The sequence below is a fragment of the Colossoma macropomum genome, unplaced genomic scaffold (assembly GCF_904425465.1).
Source record: "Colossoma macropomum unplaced genomic scaffold, Colossoma_macropomum, whole genome shotgun sequence".
In the NCBI taxonomy this organism is placed as follows: Eukaryota; Metazoa; Chordata; class Actinopteri; order Characiformes; family Serrasalmidae; genus Colossoma; species Colossoma macropomum.
This window is the reverse complement of record NW_023494791.1, coordinates 23,122,966-23,147,207: the sequence shown is the minus strand read 5'-3', so window position 1 is coordinate 23,147,207 and position 24,242 is coordinate 23,122,966. Positions and strand designations below refer to the sequence as shown.

The 24,242-nt window shown below is 42.1% G+C and overlaps 1 protein-coding gene across 6 annotated transcripts in view; it reads left to right on the top strand.

Annotated features, from left to right (window-relative positions):
- The window catches only part of usp54a (ubiquitin specific peptidase 54a), a 69,619-nt gene extending 45,735 nt beyond the window's left edge, over positions 1-23,884 (top strand). For 5 of the 6 annotated variants that reach the window (XM_036574475.1, XM_036574474.1, XM_036574477.1 and 2 more), the window contains 15 exons: positions 1,018-1,164; positions 3,334-3,483; positions 5,999-6,167; positions 8,255-8,431; positions 8,649-8,825; positions 9,235-9,787; positions 10,499-10,635; positions 11,029-11,190; positions 12,280-12,399; positions 14,670-14,877; positions 15,217-16,136; positions 16,711-16,838; positions 17,009-17,149; positions 19,155-19,380; positions 20,590-23,884. In XM_036574475.1, the coding sequence (XP_036430368.1) occupies positions 1,018-1,164; positions 3,334-3,483; positions 5,999-6,167; positions 8,255-8,431; positions 8,649-8,825; positions 9,235-9,787; positions 10,499-10,635; positions 11,029-11,190; positions 12,280-12,399; positions 14,670-14,877; positions 15,217-16,136; positions 16,711-16,838; positions 17,009-17,149; positions 19,155-19,380; positions 20,590-21,146 (3,972 nt within the window). In that variant the 3' untranslated portion in view covers positions 21,147-23,884. The remainder of the gene's footprint in view (positions 1-1,017; positions 1,165-3,333; positions 3,484-5,998; positions 6,168-8,254; positions 8,432-8,648; positions 8,826-9,234; positions 9,788-10,498; positions 10,636-11,028; positions 11,191-12,279; positions 12,400-14,669; positions 14,878-15,216; positions 16,137-16,710; positions 16,839-17,008; positions 17,150-19,154; positions 19,381-20,589) is intronic. The other variant, XM_036574476.1, reaches the window with a different exon arrangement.
- Positions 23,885-24,242: the final 358 nt, after the last annotated feature.

Here is a 24,242-nt window from a genome sequence, read left to right as displayed (position 1 = left end):
ATTGTAAATACAATAACAGAATTGAATTCAAAAAGCATACAAACATTCAGTGGGAGTTACATTGGCTAAAATTGATTAGACTTATTGCCATCTGCATTTCATTGACAACTCTGCATCCACTGGTGTTCACAGAGCAGTCTTGATCTAGAGCTGATTCGTCTGTATTAATGACTGTCATGATCAGAAAAACTAATTCTAAATCAGCACTCCTACTCCTGAGGTGGTTTGTCATAACAGCCCCTGAACAGCTAAAACCGAGAGAAGTTATGAAAATGAAGCAGTCATCTATATGTTACACGGCTTCCCTCTAATGAATCAGTCATTTAAACGCTTTTTGGAAACAACATGTTTGTGTGCAAAATATTATTCTGCATTATTCATTCTCTGCTCTTTTACCAAAGGCTTTGGAGGTTTTACTCCAAATGAGGTGAAATCAATGGTGAAAATATACGTTTCTGCCTCTTCGGGCTGTGTGTGAGAGAGGGAATTCTCGCTGTGAGAAAGTCCTCACTCTTCACTGCAGATTTGGCACACACACACCCCCAGCCTGTCAGGGGGGCTGTAAGCAGCCTGCTCCCTACCCTGGTTTCTCGCACACAAACACACACACACACAGAGCAAAATGTTTGTTCCTGGTTGTGAGGAATCAGGTTAAGATGGCAGCCATGGAGTGATGAGTGTTTCTGTCTCTTTCCTGAAGCACAGCAACAAGAGAGTCTTTCAAAAGCAGCACACAGCACCCTCTAAAACATCCATGTACACGGTTTTACTAAACTCCTGTCCTGGAGGCGGGTCGCACTTAGTGGTTATCGATTGGCACTTTAAAGCTGAAAGTATTGTAGAGCATTTGTTAACCTCATGAAACCCTTAACCTCAGAATAAACTCATGTTTTCTGTGTGTCTTTGGTTATTGGAAATGGCTCTGGCTCCAGAGTCACAGATTTGTGTTTTAAAACTACCCAAATGGCAAATTTCTCTCTTTTTCTTGCTCTCTTTCTCGCTTTCACACATACACAGGGAAATTGTGGAGAGAAGCTGCGTATTCGTCGTGTGCTCATGAACTCTCCAGAGATCATCACCATTGGGCTGGTGTGGGATTCTGACCATTCTGACCTAGCTGAGGATGTCATCCACAGCCTGGGCACCATCCTGCGCCTCGGAGATGTAAGACGACCCCCACTCCCCCAAGACATGCAAGCACAGGCACATGTGCATACATTAGGACTGGTTATTGTCAGCAACTTCACAACACAATATGGATCACGATATGGAGCACAGAGATGCAGTGAACTTTCTGCACTTTTTATCATCCAAGGTGGCAACAACAATAGTCAGTCTTTGGGCACATATGCACGTGCAAGAGAGACTGTGGCTCTAAAACTATCAATGAACAACTAAATGGTCACTAACACATCACAGATCATACACAGCACACTAACGTCATCGGTTTAGTTTTTAACAGCGGAAGCAGTCTTGCAAACATAACCAAAGTACTAACAGCTAAGCGCTACTCATAGCAGCTGCAGACTATTAACGCACTACAGCAGACGATAATCCAGTAAATAAACTGCATTCTGTGCTCCATTTCTGCAGAACTGATCGGAGTGAAATGCTCTTCAATGGACTATTAGTTTCAGTTTAAATTCATAAATATCAATACAAACAGCACTGTATCAGTACTTGTATTGCCATGACCTTGATATATGCCATGATATATTGCTGTATTGATATTTGAGCACAGCCCTAGTGTGCGCGCACACACACACGCACACCCCAGCTTTACACCCAGAGCTCCATCTGTTTTTGAACAGAAAGAATGACTGAATGACTGAATGGTCATTCTTATGAGTCTTCTTGTTCTAATATTAGACTTCTATCTGGGTCAGGCAGTGAGGTCTGTGGTCCAGAAAAGCAGAAAGCTTGGGAATTTTTGACCATGACAGAGCTGTAAAAGAGCATTTGACATCTAGATAATTTAAATGTGGTGTGTGTGTGTGCATGTGTGACCCTGTAATAGAAGGTGGAAAAGGTATTTGTGTGTGTGTGTGTGTGTGTGTGTGTGTGTGTGTGTGTGTGTGTGTGGTCATTGGAGAGGATAACTCTGAGTGAGTGCTGATGGAAACGAAGATAAAACACATAGAAACAAACAAGCTTGCAGCATCACAGAAAGTAACTAAGGAAAATAAGTGCATACACACAGTAAGAATGTGCTTTAAAGCAGAGAGGTACGTTCAGATGATGCCATTTTTTAACTTTTTAAAGCACTCTTCTTTTCAAAGTTATCTTCGATGCAGTGTGTGCCGTGACCAAAAGCACTCCCAGCTGCTGTTTTTAAACTGTGTTTACCTTGAGAAACTTTCAGCTTTTCTGCTGTGCTTCTGTAAAAAAGGCCATATGCCATCATAGCTGACTGATCAGTTTTGACGGTGCCTTCTTTCTGGTCTGTCCTCACAATGGAAGTATGGTGAATTAATTGAAGTTATTAAATAATTGATTGTATTCTTTCTTGTTTTGCTGTAGAACTATTTTCTGTCATTTCTGTTTTTGATTATGCAAGTCTGTTATGAAATGTTTTTCAGTGGTTTTGGCAGTTGGCATTCTCTTAAATCAAAGTGTTGTTTACCTACTTGTCAATCAAATGCATCAACCTGCCTCCAAAAAAGGGTGTCCTGCTTCTGTTTAAGTACGAGTTGCTCCTCCTGTTTAAAATGGTGTCATGTGAACTTCCCTAGCTCTGTCAGACAGTACACAACCTGGTTCATGAAAAAGCTGTAATATGGCTTAAATAACTCAAATGACTAAATTAATAGAATTACACTCAGCAATCGGGGGTTGTTACTGGGTAATATCTGTTGCCATTTTTTCTTGTCTTTGTGTGGGCATGTGTGTTAGACATGCACCGATATAAATATTTAATATACCTGATAATTACTTAAGCATTTATCATGGTTAGATATTTTCACCATGTTGTGTGATTTCTGTGCCCTGATGGCACTTTGCATGGTGGTATAGCAGGATCTTCATTAATTTGTAGAATTCGGTTCATTGGTTGTTGAACAATCTTAATGTGCATCATGTCTTTGATCCTCACACCAATAACACTCTAAAGCAGCTGTATAAACCTCAAAAAGAATCATGGGATCACAAAGTTACAGTGTAATGGGACCTTGTTGAACCTTGTTGTTTAGAAACTGCTCTGTGTGTCTACCAGTATTCTGTGTGTTGAGTTTCCTGGTATACTATTATTATTGAATATCGGTGCATGTCTATTGTGTATGTGTTTCATATTGTTTGGGTGTTTAAGTGACCTGTACTTTCCGATGTCTCTGTCAGCTCTTCTACAGGGTGACTGAGGAGAAAGCCAGGCAGGCAGAGCTCTACCTAGTGGGCATGGTGTGTTACTACGGCAAACACTACTCCACTTTTTTCTTCCAGACTAAGATCCGCAAGTGGATGTATTTTGATGACGCACATGTCAAAGAGGTAATATTTCATGCGTTATGTTTTTTTTGCCTCATGCAGTAGATGCTTTCAGCATACTAATGTAGATGTGGTTGGTTAATGTAAGACTGTATCTTATGTCTATTTGAGTCTAGATTAAGCTATTTGTGAATCTACGTTAAACATTGTTAGTGTGGTTGGTGTTGGCATGTGTGAATATGTCAGAGGTTGAGCTGTGTTTCTGTTCGCATACTGAAAGTAATGGTTAATCTTCAACAGTCTAAATGAAGGCATGTTTAAAAATAGAAATAATAGAAATCGTAATTTTAACCTAGACGCATGTAATGGGGAGCCGGACTCTGCAAGGAAGGCAGAATTATCTAAAGTGGCTGACCACAGTGTTTGGCTACTCTGTGAAGTCATGTGCATTTTTATAGTAAGTCACACAGTGCCCTAAACCACATTGACAAGTCTGAGCAACCTCAAAGAAGACCTGGATGCAATCTGAGCAGATTGAGAAAAGTTTTAGGAATGTGTTTATGGAGAAAATGTGGCTTCATGTCTTGGCTGATTTGCTACATCTGCAGTAAGTGGAAAACTGTACAAATTAGATATTTTGCCAAGCATTTAATTAATTATGAGGGCCGCTGTGTTTGGGTGTGGACAGGGATGCATGCAGGCAGTGTTCAGAGTGACCTGTGCTTATAGCCTGAGCAGAAGCATACCCTGCAATTCCGTATTTAAGACTGTATCACCTGGCTCCTAGACTAGACTGTGTAGACTAAAGAGCTGGCTTTGCTCACATCATGAGGAGGTAAGGGAAATAAGAGTTCCCCAGTGTGCTTTGGCTTGGCTTTCTTTGTTTTACAGCAGAAGAAGCTGAAAGGATTTCTAGGTGTAAATCCTTTTGATTGCTGTGGCTGATCGAATGCTTGGGGCACAAGTCTGAGGCTGAATTTGAAGAATAGTTACCTAAGCAGCTGAGAATTCTCTCAATGGATGTCTAGTATCATTTAGAGGTGTTCCAGCTTTGATAAAATTTTAGAACAGGCATTATTTATAAAAAAATACTTGAGACCTGTATCATTAGACTCCACAATTCTTTATGACTGAATACCAAAAAAAAAGCAGCCTGCAAGCAACAAAAGGTCATAGAAGCATAATAGAACTCAGCATCATAGAAGAAGCAGAGGGGATGTTGTAGCCTTTCTATTGATTCGGCACTCTGCTCAAGCCACCATGACCAAATGTGAAGTGAACTTCATGCTGAAAGTTGTTTTGCATGGATGAACCTTATACTCGCCAAGCACTGATTTCCAAATAGGAGTCTGTCTTTTATTCTACGGAACCACAAAAGCACGGGTGTATCCCAAAACACCATTGGCGCTGGTGTACAATGCTGTCACTCAAGATGTTTTCTTGCGTCAGAGCATTTGCATAATTGGCTGTCAATCCTCTCTAGCCCACACTGTAATTGCTCTGCACCCAATGTCCAATCTCCCAATTTTGGGACTAATGCCTGCTATAATTGAGTCATGAACCAGGAGTCAGGAAACCTGAGAAAGGCCTCTGGAGGTACCTCTTTCTGATCATACAGCACGGCTGTAAATAATGAATTGCGAAAGTGTTTGAAATGACTGTTTTTACCAGTTTTTAAAAATGGATTTTCTGATAACTGCCATATTAAACAGTTCTTGGTCTTGAATTTAAAGTTCAGTGTTTGTTCCATGAGAACTGACAGCTAAAGTTCAGTTGCACTGTGGTATGAGTGTGTAGGCAGTGTGCCGTCCTACGCTGGGTTTGGGCCTAGCAAGGCTTTGTCTCCACAACAACACTCCTGCACTCTGGATCCAGGACAATTGCACACAAAGCAGCTTTTTTCTCCTGGTCTCTTCAGAGTGGCTGACCAGTACAGAGGCAGCACGTGAGGCACACGGGGGCTGCACAAAAGTGCACTGAAAACAAGGATATCCCTCTATTGTTTATCCCTCCCAGCTGGACAGTGGCAGGGTGTGGCCAGTGTAGAGACACACTGCAGCCGCCATGATAGCCCATCACACACATTTTAGCTCACTCTCGTACCTACTTGCACATATCTCTCTCTCTCTCTCTCTCTCTCTCTCTCTCTCTCTCTCTCTCTCTCTCTCTCTCTCTCACCATATTACACACACACGCACATACACACAAACCCAATCTCACTCATTCTCGTCTGATACTCTCAACATGGCTGGACATCCTGTCTCCATTTGATTGTGAACAGCGCGTAGAGAAAGTCTCCAGTTTAGGAAATCTCTGCTGGGGGTAAGGGTCTCAGGCTTTTGTCTTATCCTTTAAATAAGGACTCTGTAGTGGTTTACTCTGCAATGGTGTACTAGGACTCTACAGTGATTTACTGGTCTCTAATCTTTCTGTAGCTGCTTAACATCCTTTTTTTTACCCAGAAATTGAGTGTAAGAAGCATGAATTATTTGAGGTTAATCGAAATAATGATGTTTTCTTCTCTCATTCTTCGTATTTCCACTAAACTCTGAATTTTGCTCTCTCTGTTTGCTCACAGATTGGACCAAAGTGGAGGGATGTTGTGTCTCGTTGTATAAAGGGCCATTACCAGCCACTGCTGCTGCTCTATGCTGACCCCCGGGGGACGCCAGTGTCCGTGCAGGACCTGGCCTCCCGCCTAGAGTTGCACCACTACACCAAAACCTACTATGACAGTGAGGATTCAGGTAGTTGTTTTTTTTGGTTTATTTATTTATTTTTTTAAGAATTACCACAAAGTTCGAACATTTTCGCATTTGAAGTGGAAATAAAGAAATTAATTTTTGTTTTGCTAGTTGTATGTTGTATTGCTAGAGTGTGAGCTTGATAATTATGCTAACTTCAAATCTGAGCTAAAAGTTTACATGATGGAGGATGGAACAAATCTTAGCAGCTGTGACAAGGAATGTTTTAATTAGTGGTTGCGCATTGCAAAGCAACACTGTTGTTATCTGATTTATATTCTTCTTCTTCTTCTTCTTCTTCTTTTTCTTCTTCTTCTTCTTCTTCTTTTTTTTTCTTCTTATTTTTCTGCCGGATTTTTGTCCACCAACTCGTCCCGCAGTTTTTGAGATATCAACACCATTTCAACTCCAGAATGTTTGTTCTGATCAGGAATGGTGTGCTTGTATACAGTGACGGTTCTAGACCATCACTATTTTATTTATGCAGTTTTCACTATGTTCTGTGAGCTTATGAGAGGGCTAAAATGTCTGCATGCGAAGCAATAAGTGGAGTCATTTTTTTGAATATTCAAGCCAGGGGTGGATATTGTGCCAGGCCATCTTGAAACTCTGCCCCCTGTCTCCCATCAGAGTCCTTGGGTACATGTTTAAAATTGGCTGTGCTGGAGGATCATCTCTGCATTTGCTGATATCTGGACTGGAGGAGAAAAAACTCAATTTGAGTAATACTACTACAGCAAACTTGTAATGTCAACCTTATATACATCAGAATATTACATGTATGTTTAGATTACTTTCAAGCAAGCACACTCAAAAACAGATATTTATAGACTCCATATAAACTTACTAACGGAGAGCTCTTTAACATCACAAACCTGTTGTTTTTTTTCTCTGTCTTACTCTCTGCTTCCACCTTACCATCAGCCTCACTTCCCAGAATGTCTTTCTGTCTCTACCTGCTCTACTGTGTCCTCACTGTCTGAACCAGTTTCTTCATATACCCTTCTTCCTGCTCATTCTGTGCGGTCACCTTGGCTCTTCCCCCACCTAAAAGATCTGGCTCTGTCTGACTTTCTGATTTTGGAAGAATTGCAAATGAATATCACTTTTCCTCTTCATTTTGGAAATAACTGTGGAGCAGAAAACAAATGTCATGCCACCACTATGTTGGGATTTCTGCATGAGCTAGCTAGCTAACTTTATACATGTACGTAGGTATATAACGTACTTCGTAATGCAACGTAGCCTACACGACTGTTAGAATTATACAACTACGTAGCGCACTTAGACAGCTAAAAGGTTTCGACAGGAAACCTTTGGTGTGCTGATTTGTCACCTTGGGCTCTCAAAAGAGACCTGCTGTGTGTTCACAAGAGTGAGGAGACTCACTGCTCATTTGGGGGGCTGTAGGGGGGGCCCAAGCTTGTTATCCCGGGGCACTCCATCCCCCATCCAAGCCCTATTATTTCCTTTGCCCAGCATCTACCAAACTGCACGTACTCATTCAGGGCAGGTCCTCAGCTCTAACTCACAGTAGTACTGACCCACACTGTATGTGTTATTTTGTCATCCCTCATTCCTCTCATAGACTCCCATTCATTTTCAATGTATTGCAACCCCCCCATTGACTTAATAAACACCCTGTAACACCACTCTAGCAGTTGCCTGGATACCATGGCCATTGCCTAGCAACCACCTGGGATGCCATAGTAACCACCTAGCAACACCTTAGCAACCACTCGGGATACCATAGCATCCACCAAGTGACAACTCAGCAACCACCTGGAATTCCACAGCAACTACCTGTCAGTGCCCTAGCAACCATGTAAAATACCATAGCAACTGCCTGGCACCACCTTAGCAATCATTCTCAAATCGTTTAAGCTGCACAGTCACTCTGCATTCTCTTCAGGAAATGCACTATTCTAGTTAAATTTTTATCGGCCTTAAAATAATCATTGCACCCTACTTTGAATGAATGATATTCTTTATGCATTCTTTAGTAACTGACAGCTTTAGAAATTACTGTACGGATCTCATCTTCTTTTATACCTACTTTAGAACTGTGGATGTATTGTTTGTTTTATCAGGCCGTGAGCCATCCATCTCGAGTGACACACGAACAGACTCCTCGACGGACAGCTATAGCTATAAACACTCACACTCCCACCATGAGTCGCTGGCCTCACACTTCTCCTCAGACTCTCAGGGAACTGTTGTCTGCAACACTGAAAACTCTGCCTCACACAGCAGCCTAGACACTACAGGTACACGCATGTTCATACACTCAGGCATGCACACACATTCACATACTTTTTTAAGCAGCTTACATAATGTTCTCACAGTAGTAGATCCTTATATAATGAAGCTTTTTTGTTTAACCTAGACAATAATGCCATTTCTATAAGTTGTAATGTGATGTTCATTACGGTGTAAACACCTGTTAATTTTTTCTCGATTTTATGACTGCGGTATGTTGTAAAGGTCCTTTGACTGACAGTGAACCCACACAGCGGCACGCACTCAGAAAAAGTGGTACAGCAGACAGGAAGAACGGAATCCTTGACAGGAAGAGGAGCGCCAGTCGCCCCCGACGATTTGAGGAAAGGAGTCGGGGCTCAAAGACTGATGAGGTGTCTTCTGCAGGATATCACAGTGAGGGTATGCAACTTAACAGCTTGAGAGCTCAGTAGGATCTGCAACACAACACTGAAACACCTGATTTTAAAGTGATAAATGACACCATTGATAATGATTTGAGGGGAAAGAAGTAGTGAAGAAATGGAAAGGAACTCACGTCCCTAAGTACTAGAAAACTCCTTGTAATAAGAAATGTTTTAGGCTTCCTCACGTTAACAGATACCCTCTGATACACTATTTTCACTTTTCACTTTCTCCGTCTCTATATGATGGTGTAATGGTCAAGGCTAGCCACAGTGTTCAGTGTTTTATTGGTCCTGCAGTCATAATCATCAAAATCATAAATATACATTTACATTATTGCCATGGAATTGCATAATTTCTAGGAAATTAAATGAATGACACCCTCCCTGCCTTTGTTCTTCTCAAGGGGAGACCTTAAAAGAGCAGCAGGCCCCTCGGGCCACTCCCAAGAGCTCCAGCCGCCTGCGGGACTTTAAGGAGACCATGAGCAGCATCATCCTCAGTCGACCTCTTTCGGCCTCCTCCTCCAGCTCAGTAGGGCCTCCTGACTCTGGTGCCAAGAGTCATGACTGGGAGGCTGACAGCACCAGCAGTGAGTCCAAGTCCAGCTCCTCTGGGGGGCGCTACCGGCCAGCCTGGAAGCCTCGCCGTGAGGCTCTAAACATAGACAGCATTTTCAGCAGGGAGCGGCGCAGACAGGCTGGCTACAGCCCATTAGGCACCTTACTGCCCGAGGATGTGGGGACACAAAAAGAGTCACTGGGGTCTCTAGGGCAGACACCATTCAACACCAATGCTGCGTCCAAGACTCTACCACCATACCAGGGCAGGGGGTCAGAGCAGCCCCCACGGCTCATTCAGAGAATGGAGAGTGGATATGAGAGCAGTGAGAGGAACAGCAACAGTCCTGTTAGTCTGGATATGCCTCTGAATGAGGGAGCCAGTAGCGGTTCGAATAGGTACTTTCATGCGCCCTTCACAGCAGGAATGCACCAAAATTTCAGGCACCAAACATTTTTTAAGGGGAAAATGGCTGAATTTCCTTTTTCATCCAAAAAAATAAAGGAAAACTTAAAAGTAATGTCTCAAGTGCAAAATCATCATATAGTAATGAAGATATGATTGCGATTGTAGATCATTCACTTCTGTTCTTGGGAAACATGCTGTTCATCAAGTTTTAATGAAGTTCTTTTTTGAATTCTCTCTCAAAGTGCTCACAATCATTAGATTCATCTGCTCGAGGAAGAGCTCTTGAGCAATGTTACAAAATGTTCTTCCATACATTGCATGCAGTTAAGATTAAACAGGCCTACAACAAAGGTGTCTTGGGTCAAAAACGTATTTAATTGCATTTCTGTCATTACTGTGTAGATAAATGTTTCAGTATAAATAAGTATAAATAAAAAGCTAACTAAATTTTGCTGCAATGTTGCCTAAAACTGATAAATAAATAAATACATAAATAAAGATAGATAGAGAGATAGATTGGGTTTTTTTGTTTCAGCTTTTGTCCTGACATGTCCTGAATTTATGACTTTGTTTTGGCCAAGAATTTTCATTTTGATGCATAGCTGCACTACACACACCCTACTCTCAAATGCACAAGGACCTTGTTACAGATGTTGCTGAGACCCACTAATGTAACATGGCTTCTTATGTGTTTCTCACAGTTTGAAAGATACGGTCTTGATAAAGCCTCCCTCTGGTGTTGGTCCCTCATGGAAGAGTGTGCAGAAGTCCAAGAGCAGCAGTGCCCTTCTGCAGGATGTCAAAGCCTCCGTCAGAGGAAGCAGTCACATGAGTTTAGGTGTGTACACTGCATTTGTTTGTGAAAACGGTCTACACATCAAGGGTCTGCTGACGCCTTGGTCTCTTTTCGCTTGTTTACATAAGCCTTTGGGTCATTAGCTAGTGTTTGTACATAGTCTAACCAACCCTGATCATACTGTTTAAGTCAATGTACATAACGTAATGATCTGTGAACACAGTACACACTGTGTGTGTGTGTGTGTGTGTGTTTGTGTGTGCTCCATGACGTGCTCTTGCATGAATTCAACTATGTATTGAAAGTTATGTAACCTAGGTATCTAGCCTGTTTGTGCTTGTGCCAGTGTCCATATATATACAATATGTTTACTGGTCTTTGTTATTTTACACTTGCGTTTGGAAATAAATGACCCTGTTTTGTGCTGATGTGTAGTGGGAGAGGGCAGGAGTGAACTGGATGAGCTCCAAGAGGAGGTGGCACGCAAGGCCAAGGAACAGGAGCTGCAGAGGAGGAAGGAGAAGGAAAAAGAAGCAGCGATGGGCTTTAACCCCAGACCCAGCAAGTTCATGGATCTGGATGAGCTGCAGAGCCAAGGTAAGAGCCTAACAGTCTGCATGCTGTCTGAGGTGGTAGGATGGAGGCTTTTGCTTGGGGCTTTGCTGCTGCTTGGGGTTGTAGGTTTGGGAGTGTGCTGTGTGTGGTGAGCAGAAGGGCCAACTCCCAGTAAATTTGGATCAAAATTTTAGGTCTATACCTCAACTAGAGAGTTTATGTACACCAGTTGTAGTGTTTAAATATGTAGGATCTATCTGCTGGCATAGTGTAAATCATCTGCCTTGCTTATATGGAATACTACAGTATTGGGGTTATAGCCTGGTACAGTTATTACATGATTTCCCATTTGCCGTTGTTTGAGCTTATTGCAGATATTTAAGCTGACATATATCAGAACAAACAGAATGCGTACTGAGTGTATTTTTAACTTGCTCTCAAAATCACCCTTAAAAACAGTAAATCATTTTAATAGTCTTTTTGACAGAACAGGTATTCTTTCATTTTAATCAGTGTTTCGGTCCTTACTGGCTGAACCACACATGCTGAGCCGTGATGTTCTAAGCCTTCTGTGAAACTGGTTAATAAGGGCTGTTGCTCATGAAATGTTATAATAATTATAGTTTAGGTTACATTTTTCATGGCTTAAAAAACAAAGCTTGTTAAATACTAGCATATTAACGTAACAAACTATTCAAATAATTGGCTCCAGCCCTAATAATCAGCTAAAATTTCATGATTTTGACATGCCTAACCGAGGCTTAGACATTTAGCCTATAGGTGTAAATTTATAAAGCAATTTTTAGCAACTGCTTTGGAAATCAGTCTTCAGATAATAACACTTTTCTATTGGCTTATAACAACAGTATTTTAAATACTTCATTTTTCTTTTTTAAGTGCTTTCATTTATTGCTGAGCAAAGATTTGATTTAATAATGATTCATACCTTTTTAAAAAATCAAAAGTTACGAGTTTAGATGTCAGGGTGTGGCCATGTGTAACACGTGTAACTGCTGGGATTTGTGTGAGATAGGACACTTGCACTGACCTGTGAATGACCGTATGTGTATGCGGGTGTGTGGGTTTCTGAGCTTTTCTGCGCTGCAGTGCTTTGGTGTGTGTTGTTTGCAGGGAAGGGGGACAGTTTTGAGCGGTGTGTGCTGGAGGCCGAAGCACTATTAGATCAGTCTCTGAGGCTGGAGCAGGCAGGGGAGGTTGCTGCGGCTCTCTCTGTGGTAAATGAAGCAGTGTGTAAGTAGCCCTATCCAGTCCTCAGAATTCTGCCCTCAACCACCACCATCTCTACCATCTTCACCATCTTAACCACATGTGTATGCGAGAGAGAGAGAGAGAGAGAGAGAGAGAGAGACAGAAACAGACTTTCTTTTGCTTACATTGGAGTGATGCAGTTTTTTTTACTGTTAGTGGCATTTCCAGAAATGATGATTTGTTCTGTGACCCAGGAAATCAAGCACTGCCACAAGCCCAAACTTAGCTGTTTAATTTGGGAAGCCCCTTCATTCTTTATTAATTTACAAACGTCATTCTGACAGTCGTTCTTCCAGTTGCATTTGCTACCCGATCTAGGGATGCAACAAAATGAAATTTGCCAATAACTGTTAACACATTGTGATCGATACAGTAACCAATTTTTATTTAATTTAAAACAAGTTCACATTTTAAATCACATGTAATCTGCAGAAAAATAGAATAGAATACAAGGTGGATTATTGAATCGCTAAATCAGACATGGTAATTATTGCAAACAATTACATATGTAGCAGTGACTTTTTGGCATAGCAGTGGAGTTCTTGCCTGGATGGGGGCAAGGGTGCTAAAAAAATGATTAATTAGTACAAGGAACCTGAATTAGAAAATTATCATGCCAAATATTAAGTTATCATTACTGTTAGATTTATTTGTCAGGTCCAGTTGTACTACAGTACTATGGAATGCTGAGAACAAGAAATGGCAGATAGCAATATTCTGCTGAATCAAAATCATGATTGAAGTCTCCAAACAGTTAATAATTAGGTGGTTTTATCTATTTTATTTAGAATTTGGTGTAATTACTATTAAAATGTTTCAAATTGGGGCATAGAGGGTGTGATACATCAGTGCCTACTGCATTTAACAATACTATGTGATTGTATATGTTACAGAACTTAGGTGTTAAAGCATCCCAAAACTAATTTAGCCTTGTCCCATGACCTATTTTTATCGTCCCTGGGATGACTGAACTGCCTTAGTCTGGAGCCTAATTTTACTACATTGTGCTTAACATCACTGAAGTGTTCCTCTCTTCCATGAGTTGCTCTATAGATATACACACATACACATGCTGAATTATAAATAAATGATCAATGTGACTTTGTTGACTAATTGCTGCAGCCCTACTATAGAGACATGCAGTCAGGTCTTGCAGCCTAAATCAATTTCCCCAGAGATATATTGTGCAGTACACATGCCAAACTTTGTATTCATTCAGCTTTTAAATCTCTCCATTTTCCAATCCAATACTGAAACGATAGCAGAGACATGTCTCACCGGAGTTAGTAATGGTAGGGGACACTGTTCCTTACCGTCCGAGTGGCTGTAGAAATGACAGGCCTCTGCTCTCATCTTAATGAAACCAGGCCGCTCAGAAGACTGTTTACCCCTCACCATAGCAACAGCCAGCCTCTAAGGGGAATGGGGGTAGTGCCTAGTGCTGTGGCAACCTCTCTAAACGCTTCGTTGGAGTGTGTGCCTGCATTGCTTTGGAAATGTCATCAAGTCTCTTTCTGTGCCTCTGTGATCAACATCTGATGGGTTTCTCTTGGGTTTCAGCACTGCTGTTTTTCTCTTCTGTTTGTGTCTCCATGTACACTTGTTCTGTGTTTAGATGTGACATTCCTAAAGTGTGATGGACACACACGTGCACTCATACACACAGCATTTTGCACTCACAGTTCTTCCTCCTGTGCTAATCCCAGTGGTGTCACCTCAACCCTTCTCCTCCGCCTGTTCAACACGTTCCCCTGTGCAGTGTAGGAGAAATCTTAGACAACCTTTGTCAGGTCCAGTAAACCTAGAATAGTGCTCTCATGCCACTGTAATTAAACTGCAACTAGGCTTGCATTGAAGCTCAGAGGGAGGCCAAATTCATTTTGATTTATTTATTTTTATACATTTATGTATTTTTTTGTTTGTTTCATGGCTCAGTACAGTTCCTTTTAATTTAATTCCATGGTTGAATACAACTCATTTTAATTTGATGAATTCTGTTTTGTGCTGAAAAGGTTACAATTTAAATCTGTGGGGATCTACAGCATTAGTTTCCAGTTCTCTTGGTTCTCCTCCATATTCCAGTGTTGTTCTTTTTTAACTAACCCCCCCTCCCATTATCCAACCCAGTGTGATACTTAAGTTCATAGCAGATATGTTTGCATGCATCCCATGAGTCAGTGTTTTATTTTTCCTCATCTTTTTGTTTCCTTTGTTTTCTTTGTGCTTTTCTCATTTTGTTTTTGCTATTGAAGCCAAACTCAGGCATCCCATGCATGAGAGCAGTGCTAACGGGCAGGGCAGAACAGTGGCTGAGGCCCGACTGCAAAAGTGTATGAGGAGAGCACGAGGCCTGCAGCAACGCATGCAGCAGCAGCAGGAGAAGCAGCAGCAGCATCAACAACAGCAGCAGCAGGATGAGAAGGAGAGGGAGGAAGAACAAGAGCAAAAGCTGTCTATCAGGTACCTGCTGCTGGCTCTGGTGTGTGTTTGTGCGTGTGGACACCCTCCTGATGAAGGCTACAGGGGCCTACACATGCACCTCTGGAAAAAAATGATAGTGCTTAACAGGCAATGGGCAAGAGAACAACACAGGTTTTACATAACTGAGAACATACAAAGCCATTTGTCTGTTTGACCTATTGATTGCGTTGGTTGCAGAGACATTACATCACATCACATGCAGAATATATAGTGACCTATCTCAAGCACACTTGCTTGCTTCCTAAACTTAGTCGGAAGTGGGTGTGTGCTCATTACTATCAAGTGGTCATTTCTGTTTTTGCTTTCTGATTTTTTCAGTGAACAGCCTATCAAGATCCAAATACTTCTGACGGAAGCCCAAGAGGAGATTGTGGAAGCACTTTCAGAAGCTTCCTTAGGTCCACCATCATCTCTCCCCATAATGCCTCACTCCACTGCTCCCTCTTCTCCTTCTCCTTCCCCTTCCCCTTCCAGCCCCTGGCACATTTCACCCTCCAACTCTTTAGGCCTGGTGCCCAAGCACCAAAGCGGCTCAGGAGACAGCCCTGACCACCCTGCGGTAGCTGATAACAGACAGAATGAATGGTCACACTCAGACTCATGGGAGCGCTCCACTGCCCCAGGTGCTTGCATACAGTCAACGAGTAAATCCAGCACTCCTCAGCCTCCCTCCCTGCCCAGAGACAGTCCTGCTACACAAATACACTGGACCAGCCAACACCTGCCTGTGTCTCAGAGCCTCAGTGCTCCTCACATACACTCGTGCACCCCTTCATCTTCCTCCAGTCATCACTGTGATCCGGAGGAAAGGCTCCAATCTCGCCAGCCGTCACTCCGCAGCCCTCCGCACTCTCAGCATAGCCCTGTACCTGACAGCAGAGAGTCCAGCCCTCACTCTGCTCTTCCAGCAGCTCCATGCAGCCGGCCCTGCAGGAGCCTAGAGCACCCAGACACAGGTCCAACAAAACAGGACTCTGTGCTCTACTCTCCAGCAGACCCCTGCCTTGACCCCCGCCCCCCCTCTCCCCCACTGGAGCATCGTCCAGCCAGGCCCATGCCTGTGGAGCGCTGGGCTGAAAACATCACTAGATACTATAACTCCCAAAACGCTCTGCAGTCGTCCTGTGGCTCACCTGAAGAGGTGTCTGAGCTAGAGTCGCTGTACAGGGCCAGTCTGCAGGCTCCCAGCATGCCCCGAGGCCCCCGTGGGCCCAGTCCACAGCCCACTGGGAGACAAGGTATTGAGCCATTTGATTTAAAAATAAAAAAATACAATAAAATAATGAATTCAAAAACAGCACGCTTTATTTCTGCCATGATTTTTGGCATCTTGCACACCACTAAATATGCACACACAAGTGTTAAAGTTAAGTGGTACTATTAATGAACACTGTCAAATCACAAAACTGTAATGGGTCAAGACATTTGGCATAGCAGTGACAACATCAGATTGCCAAAACTTCATTTAAAGATCCTGTAAAATATGGAAATGAAACTAATTTCCGCAAATCTTTTAAGTGCTTTTTGCAGGAGTATGGAGTTAGTACCAGGGTGTAGTTGTTCCATATTGCTAGTTAGGGATGTTTTAGTGTTCCCGCTTAAATGATTTCCTAGTGTTTTCTTTTTACAAGCAAAAAAAATCACTGTTTTTTACACGTGTCTTTATTACTCGAATCTAATTTTGTGCACAGATTTCATCTAAAACCCTCTCCCTACAGCATTATTAAATTAATATTTTCTGTCTAATTGTGATCAATTGTGACTTAGTTTCAGCCTGGCTAAGGGTTGTTTGGCTGTTGTCTGTCTCCGCAGGCCCTGCTGCAGCTCGTAGACTCGCATCTGGACACTCTGGCAGCCTCGGCCGCTCCAAAACGCCCACCGCCGAGATCGAGCGGAGTGCCTACAGGACGCCAGCGTATACTAGCTCTCCAGCACACAGAGTAAGCTCTCTCTCTCTCTCTCTTTCTCCCTGTGTGAACTTGCATTTTGTGCACATCTGTGTGTTTGGGTGTGTGTGCTTGAGGTTAATTGGCACTGAAAGTAGTGATAATGCTCATTAATGCTAATTAGAGTGTAAAATGTTAACTGTGTGCGTACATGTGTTTTTTAGCCTGTGACGGCTGCAGTGAATGAGATGCCAGTGGGTGAGGATGAAATGTACAGTGCTGAGAATCTGCGTCGTATCGCTCGCAGTCTGAGTGGGACCGTCATAGGAGGACGATCTGACAACCTCGTCCCTTCTCGCAGCTTTGTAAGTTTCATACATAACCAGAATTACCTTGAAAAACTCACATAGTAAGAGTAAGAGAGTAAGAATCTACAAATATTTGAATAGTCAAGAAAGTTTAAGACATTGAATAGTGATTTTAGGTTTTTTGATATGCAAATTAGGTTTTACGATCTCTTTGAAAAATTGAAAAAGAGAAAGTACAGATGGCAGCTGTGTAGCACATAGGTACGCTATATTGCCAAAAGTATTCACTCACCCATCCAAATCATTGAATTCAGGTGTTCCAATCACTTCCATGGCCACAGGTGTATAAAACCAAGCACCCAGGCATGCAGACTGCTTCCACAAACATTTGTGAAAGAATGGGTCACTCTCAGGAGCTCAGTGAATTCCAGTGTGGTACCGTGATAGGATGCCACCTGTGCAACAAGTCCAGTCGTGAAATTTCCTTGCTACTAAATATTCCACAGTCAACTGTCAGTGGTATTATAACAAAGTGGAAGCGATTAGGAACGACAGCAACTCGGCCACGAAGTGGTAGGCCACGTAAAATGACAGAGCGCGGTCAGCGGATGCTGAGGCGCATAGTGCGCAGAGGTCGCCAACTTTCTGCAGAGTCAGTCGCTACAGACTTCCAAACTTCATATTTCCGCCTTCAGGTTAGCTCAAGAACAGTGCGTAGAGAGCTTCATGGAATGGGTTTCCATGGCCGAGCAGCTGCATCCAAGCCTTATATCACCAAGCGCAATGCAGAGCGTCGAATGCAGTGGTGTAAAGTGCCGCCACTGGACTCTAGAGCAGTGGAGACGTGTTCTCTGGAGTGACGAATCACACTTCTCCGTCTGGCAATCCGATCGACGAGTCTGGGTTTGGCGGTTGCCAGGAGAACGGTACTTGTCTGACTGCATTGTGCCAAGTGCAAAGTTTGATGGAGGGGGGGTTATGGTGTGGGGTTGTTTTTCAGGAGTTGGGCTTGGCCCCTTAGCTCCAGTGAAAGGAACTCTTAATGCTTCAGCAGACCAAGAGATTTTGGACAATTTCATGTTCCCGGCTTTGTGGGAACAGTTTGGGGATGGTCCCTTCCTGTTCCAACATGACTGCGCACCAGTGCACAAAGCAAGGCTCATAAAGACATGGATGAGCGAGTTTGTTGTGGAAGAACTTGACTGGCCTGCACAGAGCCCTGACCTCAACCCAATAGAACACATTCGGGATGAATTAGAGCGGAGACTGTGAGCCAGGCCTTCTCGTCCAACATCAGTGTCTGACCTCACAAATGCACTTCTGGAAGAATGGTCAAAAATTCCCATAAACACTCCTAAACCTTGTGGAAAGCCTTCCCAGAAGAGTTGAAGCTGTTAGAGCTGCAAAGGGTGAGCTGACATCATATTAAACCCTATGGATTAAGAACGGGATGTCACTCAAGTTCATATGCATGTGAAGGCAGACGAGCGAATACTTTCGGCAATATAGTGTAGCATCACAGAAAAGCACAGATAAACAACAAGCCAGTGCTCATTTTACACTCATAGATGCAGTGGAATAAAAGTTTTACCATTTAGTGAATTTATCAGATTTTGCTATCAGCTAACTAACTTCATAAATGCATTTTTATGAGTTAAAATGTATGAGTTGAAGTATGATGTGACAAATATCAATTTTGACTGAAATGCTCATCCCTGACATGTAGGTGTAAAAGGTGCATATGCAGTCACACTGATTAAACATGCAATATGTACAGCTGTGTATTACCTACATACCCTCTCTCTACATTTATCCATCTCATGTCAGGTTGTGCATTTGCAAATGTCATGAGGTCTTGCTGTTGTGTTATGTAGTTTTCATCTTTAGGTTTTTGTTCATCATTTATTTTTGTCATTCCAAGTCTTATTTAATTTCATCATATTATTGATGTTACCCCAACTAATCCTTTTGATATATATATATTTTTTTTCTTTTCAACATTATCTCACTTCCTCTTTCATACCTCTGTTGATTTTTTTCACTTTTTTGCACCCGTTTAAAGGAACCTCCTGCCACAAGGATGGCAAAGCATGCGGACCCACGATCGGGCATGCGTCACCTTAACACCTCCCTGCATGCTGCACCCTTTCCCCACAATCCTTCAGTGTTCACCCACGAGCCCCAGCACCAGTACCTCCACCCATCCCAGCAGTACCGTGCTCCACCAACACCTCCATGCCAGCAGGCACCACGGCCCAGCACGCTGGGGCCCTCTCGTGGACACCCAGGTAACCATCTCCCTCTGCTGCATCACATCAGCCACATACTCAGACAGTCACTCCTCTGGGTCTTTGGGGTGGGGCCACTGTCAGTCTTCATCTCCTTTAATGCCTGTCATAATGATATCCCTTTCATTTCCATTAAGGCACTGATGTCACACATGCATATGATAAAATCCATAGTGCACAGCCCCACTCAACCATCCGACAGAGTTTAGCTTCCAGTCTTAATCCACAGTAGCTGATTTAGCAAACACTACTGTATTTTAGATTACTGTTGGAGCTTGTGCAGGACAGTAGATTTCCAAGAAAGAAGTACCTTTGTTTTTAGGGTTATGCTCTGAAGTTGTTTCTGCTATTTAAAATAAGTTCTAAAATCTTAATTTAAATTATTTGCAGGGACTTCTACTTTTGAAATGGATGCACCAATAGGGAATTTCAGCCCTGATAATGATAATAGATAATCATCTTGTTGTGCATCATACTAATACTAGTTGCTGGTTCTTTTGCGTTTTAAAATAAGTTCATATTGATACCTGAATACGAAGTGCAGTGAGCGTAAAGCTGCAGTCATACCAAATGAGCGAGTACTATTTGCCTGGTGAAAAAGCCAGTTCACTTAAATGGGAAGGGATGCAGAAATGTGAAAAAGGAATTTGCAAACCTCAAAAGTGTAAGTCAATAAAAAAAATAAGACAGCAAGTTGTGGCGTCTTCTTTCTGAAAAAAAAGTGTAAGTTGTTGCCCATAATTGCAAAAAAAAATGTAGCTAACGGTAGCCATTCACCAAACTATGTTCATTCCAAGACTACATAACATCAGGACCACCCATACTCACCTGATTTTTGCTCCAACTCCATGAAGAAATTAGCAAGGCAACAGTCCAGTGTGACTGTGGTTTAATACCAGTTAAAACTTGGAAGATCCTAGCTACTAATGTTAGCTGCCTCATATTCTTCAGGCTAGGTCCCAGGAAAAGCAGCATCAGAGTGTGACTATACATGTGTCAGTGCGAGCAAGAGCAACAATGGGGCACCAGGTCATTGATTGTAATTATTGACTGTATTTCCAATATCAGACCCACATTAGTAATTTAATTGTTCTTATTTATCTGTGAATAATATGCTGGTCAATATATCGGTCATACAACCCTAAAACTTCCCCGAATGTTTATTTTTTGTGATTTTGAGGTGAAAATAATGCTAAATAACTTTTACAGGAAATTCCCAAAAGGTCGACAAGTTTCTGGCTGTGCTTGACCGGGGTGAAGCTCTCGCCCGCGAAAACTACCACAGTGTCGCATTCAACTACGGCACGCTGCCCCGGGCTCCCCGAAGGCCTGCACCTTCTGGGCCCTCCCTGCCCCACATCAGAGTTGGCCCTGAGGCCTGGAGCTACCCAGACTCCGGCTATGCCACCTTGACTCACCCACGCCGTTCGGACCCTGCCAGCAGAGCCACGGAGGCCCCTTACCAACAGCCTCAGCATCCTGGCCGTCCTGCTCCAGCAGCCCCACGCATGATCCCCCAGCACCATGAGCCAGCAGTCAAACCCATGCGCCTGGACGTGCCCCCTGAGGGTGACTGGAGGACTGCCAATTACAGAACGGCTCCCATGGACGCCCCACCGTTCTGTAGACCAGACCCCCGCAACAGACCGATTCATGGCCCCCCAACCCAACTCTGCTCCCTGTGCCAGCAGAGCCCACCTGAACATGGGTTCGGCCATTGCCAGGCCTGCCGAGTCTACATGAACCACTACAGGCCGATCAGCTGAGTGTTTCACACCACATTCCGACGATGCCAGCTTCTTATTTTACTTTCACACACATGCCAACCTAATACTGCTTCAGGTGCCTCAGTGAGAAAAGGTTTGGAGGAGATTTGTATTCCAGGCAATTTCCACAGCCTGCTCCTTCAACCTGTCCCTGTTTTTTGGTTTAATGCTACCATTTAATGCTACCATTTTTACATTGATGAAGAACGGCCTCTAATTGGAGCTATACTGCTTCAAATCTGCACTGTGTGCATCATCCTGGCTGAAGAGTGTGACTATTTTGGAATCTGTGCTGTTTGAAGCTTTTTTAGTTGTGATTTATCGACTGAACACAAAAAGAGAACCTAATCCATTCCTTGAATGGCTTTGCCAATGTGCGATTGGTATTTAGTACTTAGTAGTTTAGTAACAAAGCTACAGTGTTTTAACTACGGGAAGAGCATGTTTTTGAGGACAGAAAGCACAAATTCAAGTTAAAAACTGAGAAAGTTCTATTTTTTTGAATACTGAACCATGGGCCTGTAACAAAGAGCTGGTAGTTTCTCCTGTAGCACAGATTGCTGAATGTTACTCTGCTTAATGGTGTAATAAGCAGAATGTTCCATTAAAGCATGCTATTTAGAACGTATTATGAGAATTGAGTATAAAAATTACAGCAGTAACGTAGAATGTTAAAACTGTGACCAGAAGTGAGACGAGTCATAACAGTCCTTGAAAAATGCCTTTATTTTTTAAGAGTTGCTAGAGGCAACACTTGCTTTCTTGACCAGGGTCATGACAGCCGTGTTGCAGTTGAAAGGCGCTACATGAAAAATAATAGGTCTATCTGTATACTGGGGTGAGTAATCGCCTAAAAATGGAACTGGTGAAGGCCTGATAAATATTTCTGAAATCCGAATGAACAGTGTTAACACTCCACACTCAGATCAGTTTAAAGTAATTCACTTTGTAACCCTTTAAATTCTTAGGCTTATTACATTACTTATTCAGTAATTACATTGAAACACAGTTCGAACTGGCAGAGTTTTTTCTTAAGTTACAGGACTAGCCAGGGAGCTAAGCCTCAAAATAACATCATCTTTTAGCAGCGAGTTTGGTAGCAAGTGGTCATCTCTGTGATGAGAGGCATAAATACTGCATTGTTGAGAAACATTACCAAGACTCTGCTTTGAATAAAGTTGTGTAATACTGAACCGTTTCAGAAATGAATAGGTGCTTTAATATAAGCATATGGTCCAAATTGTTCCAAGTAAACATTTATGTATTTTAAGTGCTTAAAACACAACTAGATGTATACAGTGATTATTTCATCTTGACCTGGACCAGAAGGTGATGCAAGTGAGAGTGGACCTTCTGGGTTTTTTAGGTGAGCGGTGAACTATAAATGATTTCATTCAAATGTCTTACAGCGATGCTTGTGTCTTAGAAGACGTCTTAGAACAGTTATTGTTGCTCAGCTACAATAGCTACATTTTTATATACACAAATATATATTTATATATACATATGCAATGTTGCAAGACCTGCATTCCTCTAAATGAGCAGCATATACTAACACTACTTGGTTTTGTGATTTTGCTTGACTATGTTAACACTGATTTAGTGCACTTCACAAGTGTTAAGTTAGAAATGTACCTCTGTTGTAATGTTTCCCATAATTATGGGATATTCAAGATATTTCAATGTTTATATGTGTAACTGCATAATCTATAGATCTATATCTTAAATGTAACAATATACACAAAGTTTCTATGCTGTACACTGAGTATACAGCCAGTCAGTATTTGCTGAAGTACTGAGCTCTCAAACTGTAGTTAAAATAGGGAAGCAGAATTAAAACTGGTAATTGGCTCATTCTATTTCCAGTTTTGTGTGAGAGGTGAGAACAGAGAACACTGTACTAGAAAATTGACGGCTTGTTCTGATGGCAGCACCAAAACGTTCCATTTTTAAAGCAGTTTTTGTTGACATCTAAGTTTGATTTATGTGGAATTTATCAAGTATAAATGTAAAATGAAATCAGGCTATTAGAGACATCTTTGGAACCATGAGATGAAAATAGCAGTGCAGTTTAAAGCCAGTCGCTTTATGTTCAAATCTGTGGTTCTTCACATGACTTAAGTAAACACATTTACAGAGTCGTAATTCTTTGAAAACATATTTCAAGTGATATTTTTTATTTTTTCCTCAGTTTAATAAGAACTTTTAGAGAAGGCTAGTTTTTTCTTGTCTGAAGACGAGTCGTTTTGCATTACTGTTGCATTTTTTTTATGACACTGAAAGGGTCTTTGGAGTGGGTTTGGTCCAAGAAGTGAAATAACTGGGCTTAGCTTTGCCAGATGAAAGGCCCTGAGAGTGGAGAGCAAGAGTGCCTGTGGAGTGCAGTGCTGCTGCGGGGGGACTGGGTTGGAGCCTTAGCCTGTATGCAGTGCAACACTGCCCCCTGTTTTTGGTCAGCAGACCGCAGATTCAAAGTCTCTTTACTTTTTCATTTTCTTTTTCTTGCTTAATTTTTTTTTATGGAAACGAAATGAAACAGACAAGGCAAAAAAGTGAATGATGTAAATAAATATAAGTATGTACAGATATCCGTACTTTTCGATCTTCAGTAGGGGGCGAATTCTACTTTGAATCTTTGTAAATGCTGTGGTAGAAAATGGAACTTGTATTTTTGCAATAAAGCTGTAATTAATGTGCTCTAGTCAGGAGCAGAACTGAAAGGCTTCGATTACTGATTCATTCCATTATGTTTTCATTCATTTATTCGTTTGTTCGTTTGTTTATTAGCCATTGTTAATGCTGCTCTTGAGCTGAATCCACTATCGTTATGATTCAGCTGCTGCTTTTGTCTAGAATAACTTAAACGATGCTGACCTCCTAAGGCAATTTTAATTGATAGAGGATAAAAGCCTGATCAGTTAGCCTTCCTGTTGAACAGCCTCTGTCTAATCACATTCATATTTGTGGATTTTTGATTCATCCTTTCAGCTGTTCCACTTAATTCTTGTCTGATGCATCTGTATATAGTTTTATAAAGCTGATGCGAGTATTCAGGAAAGGTAACGAAAAAGAAATGATATAAGAGAGAGAAACTTT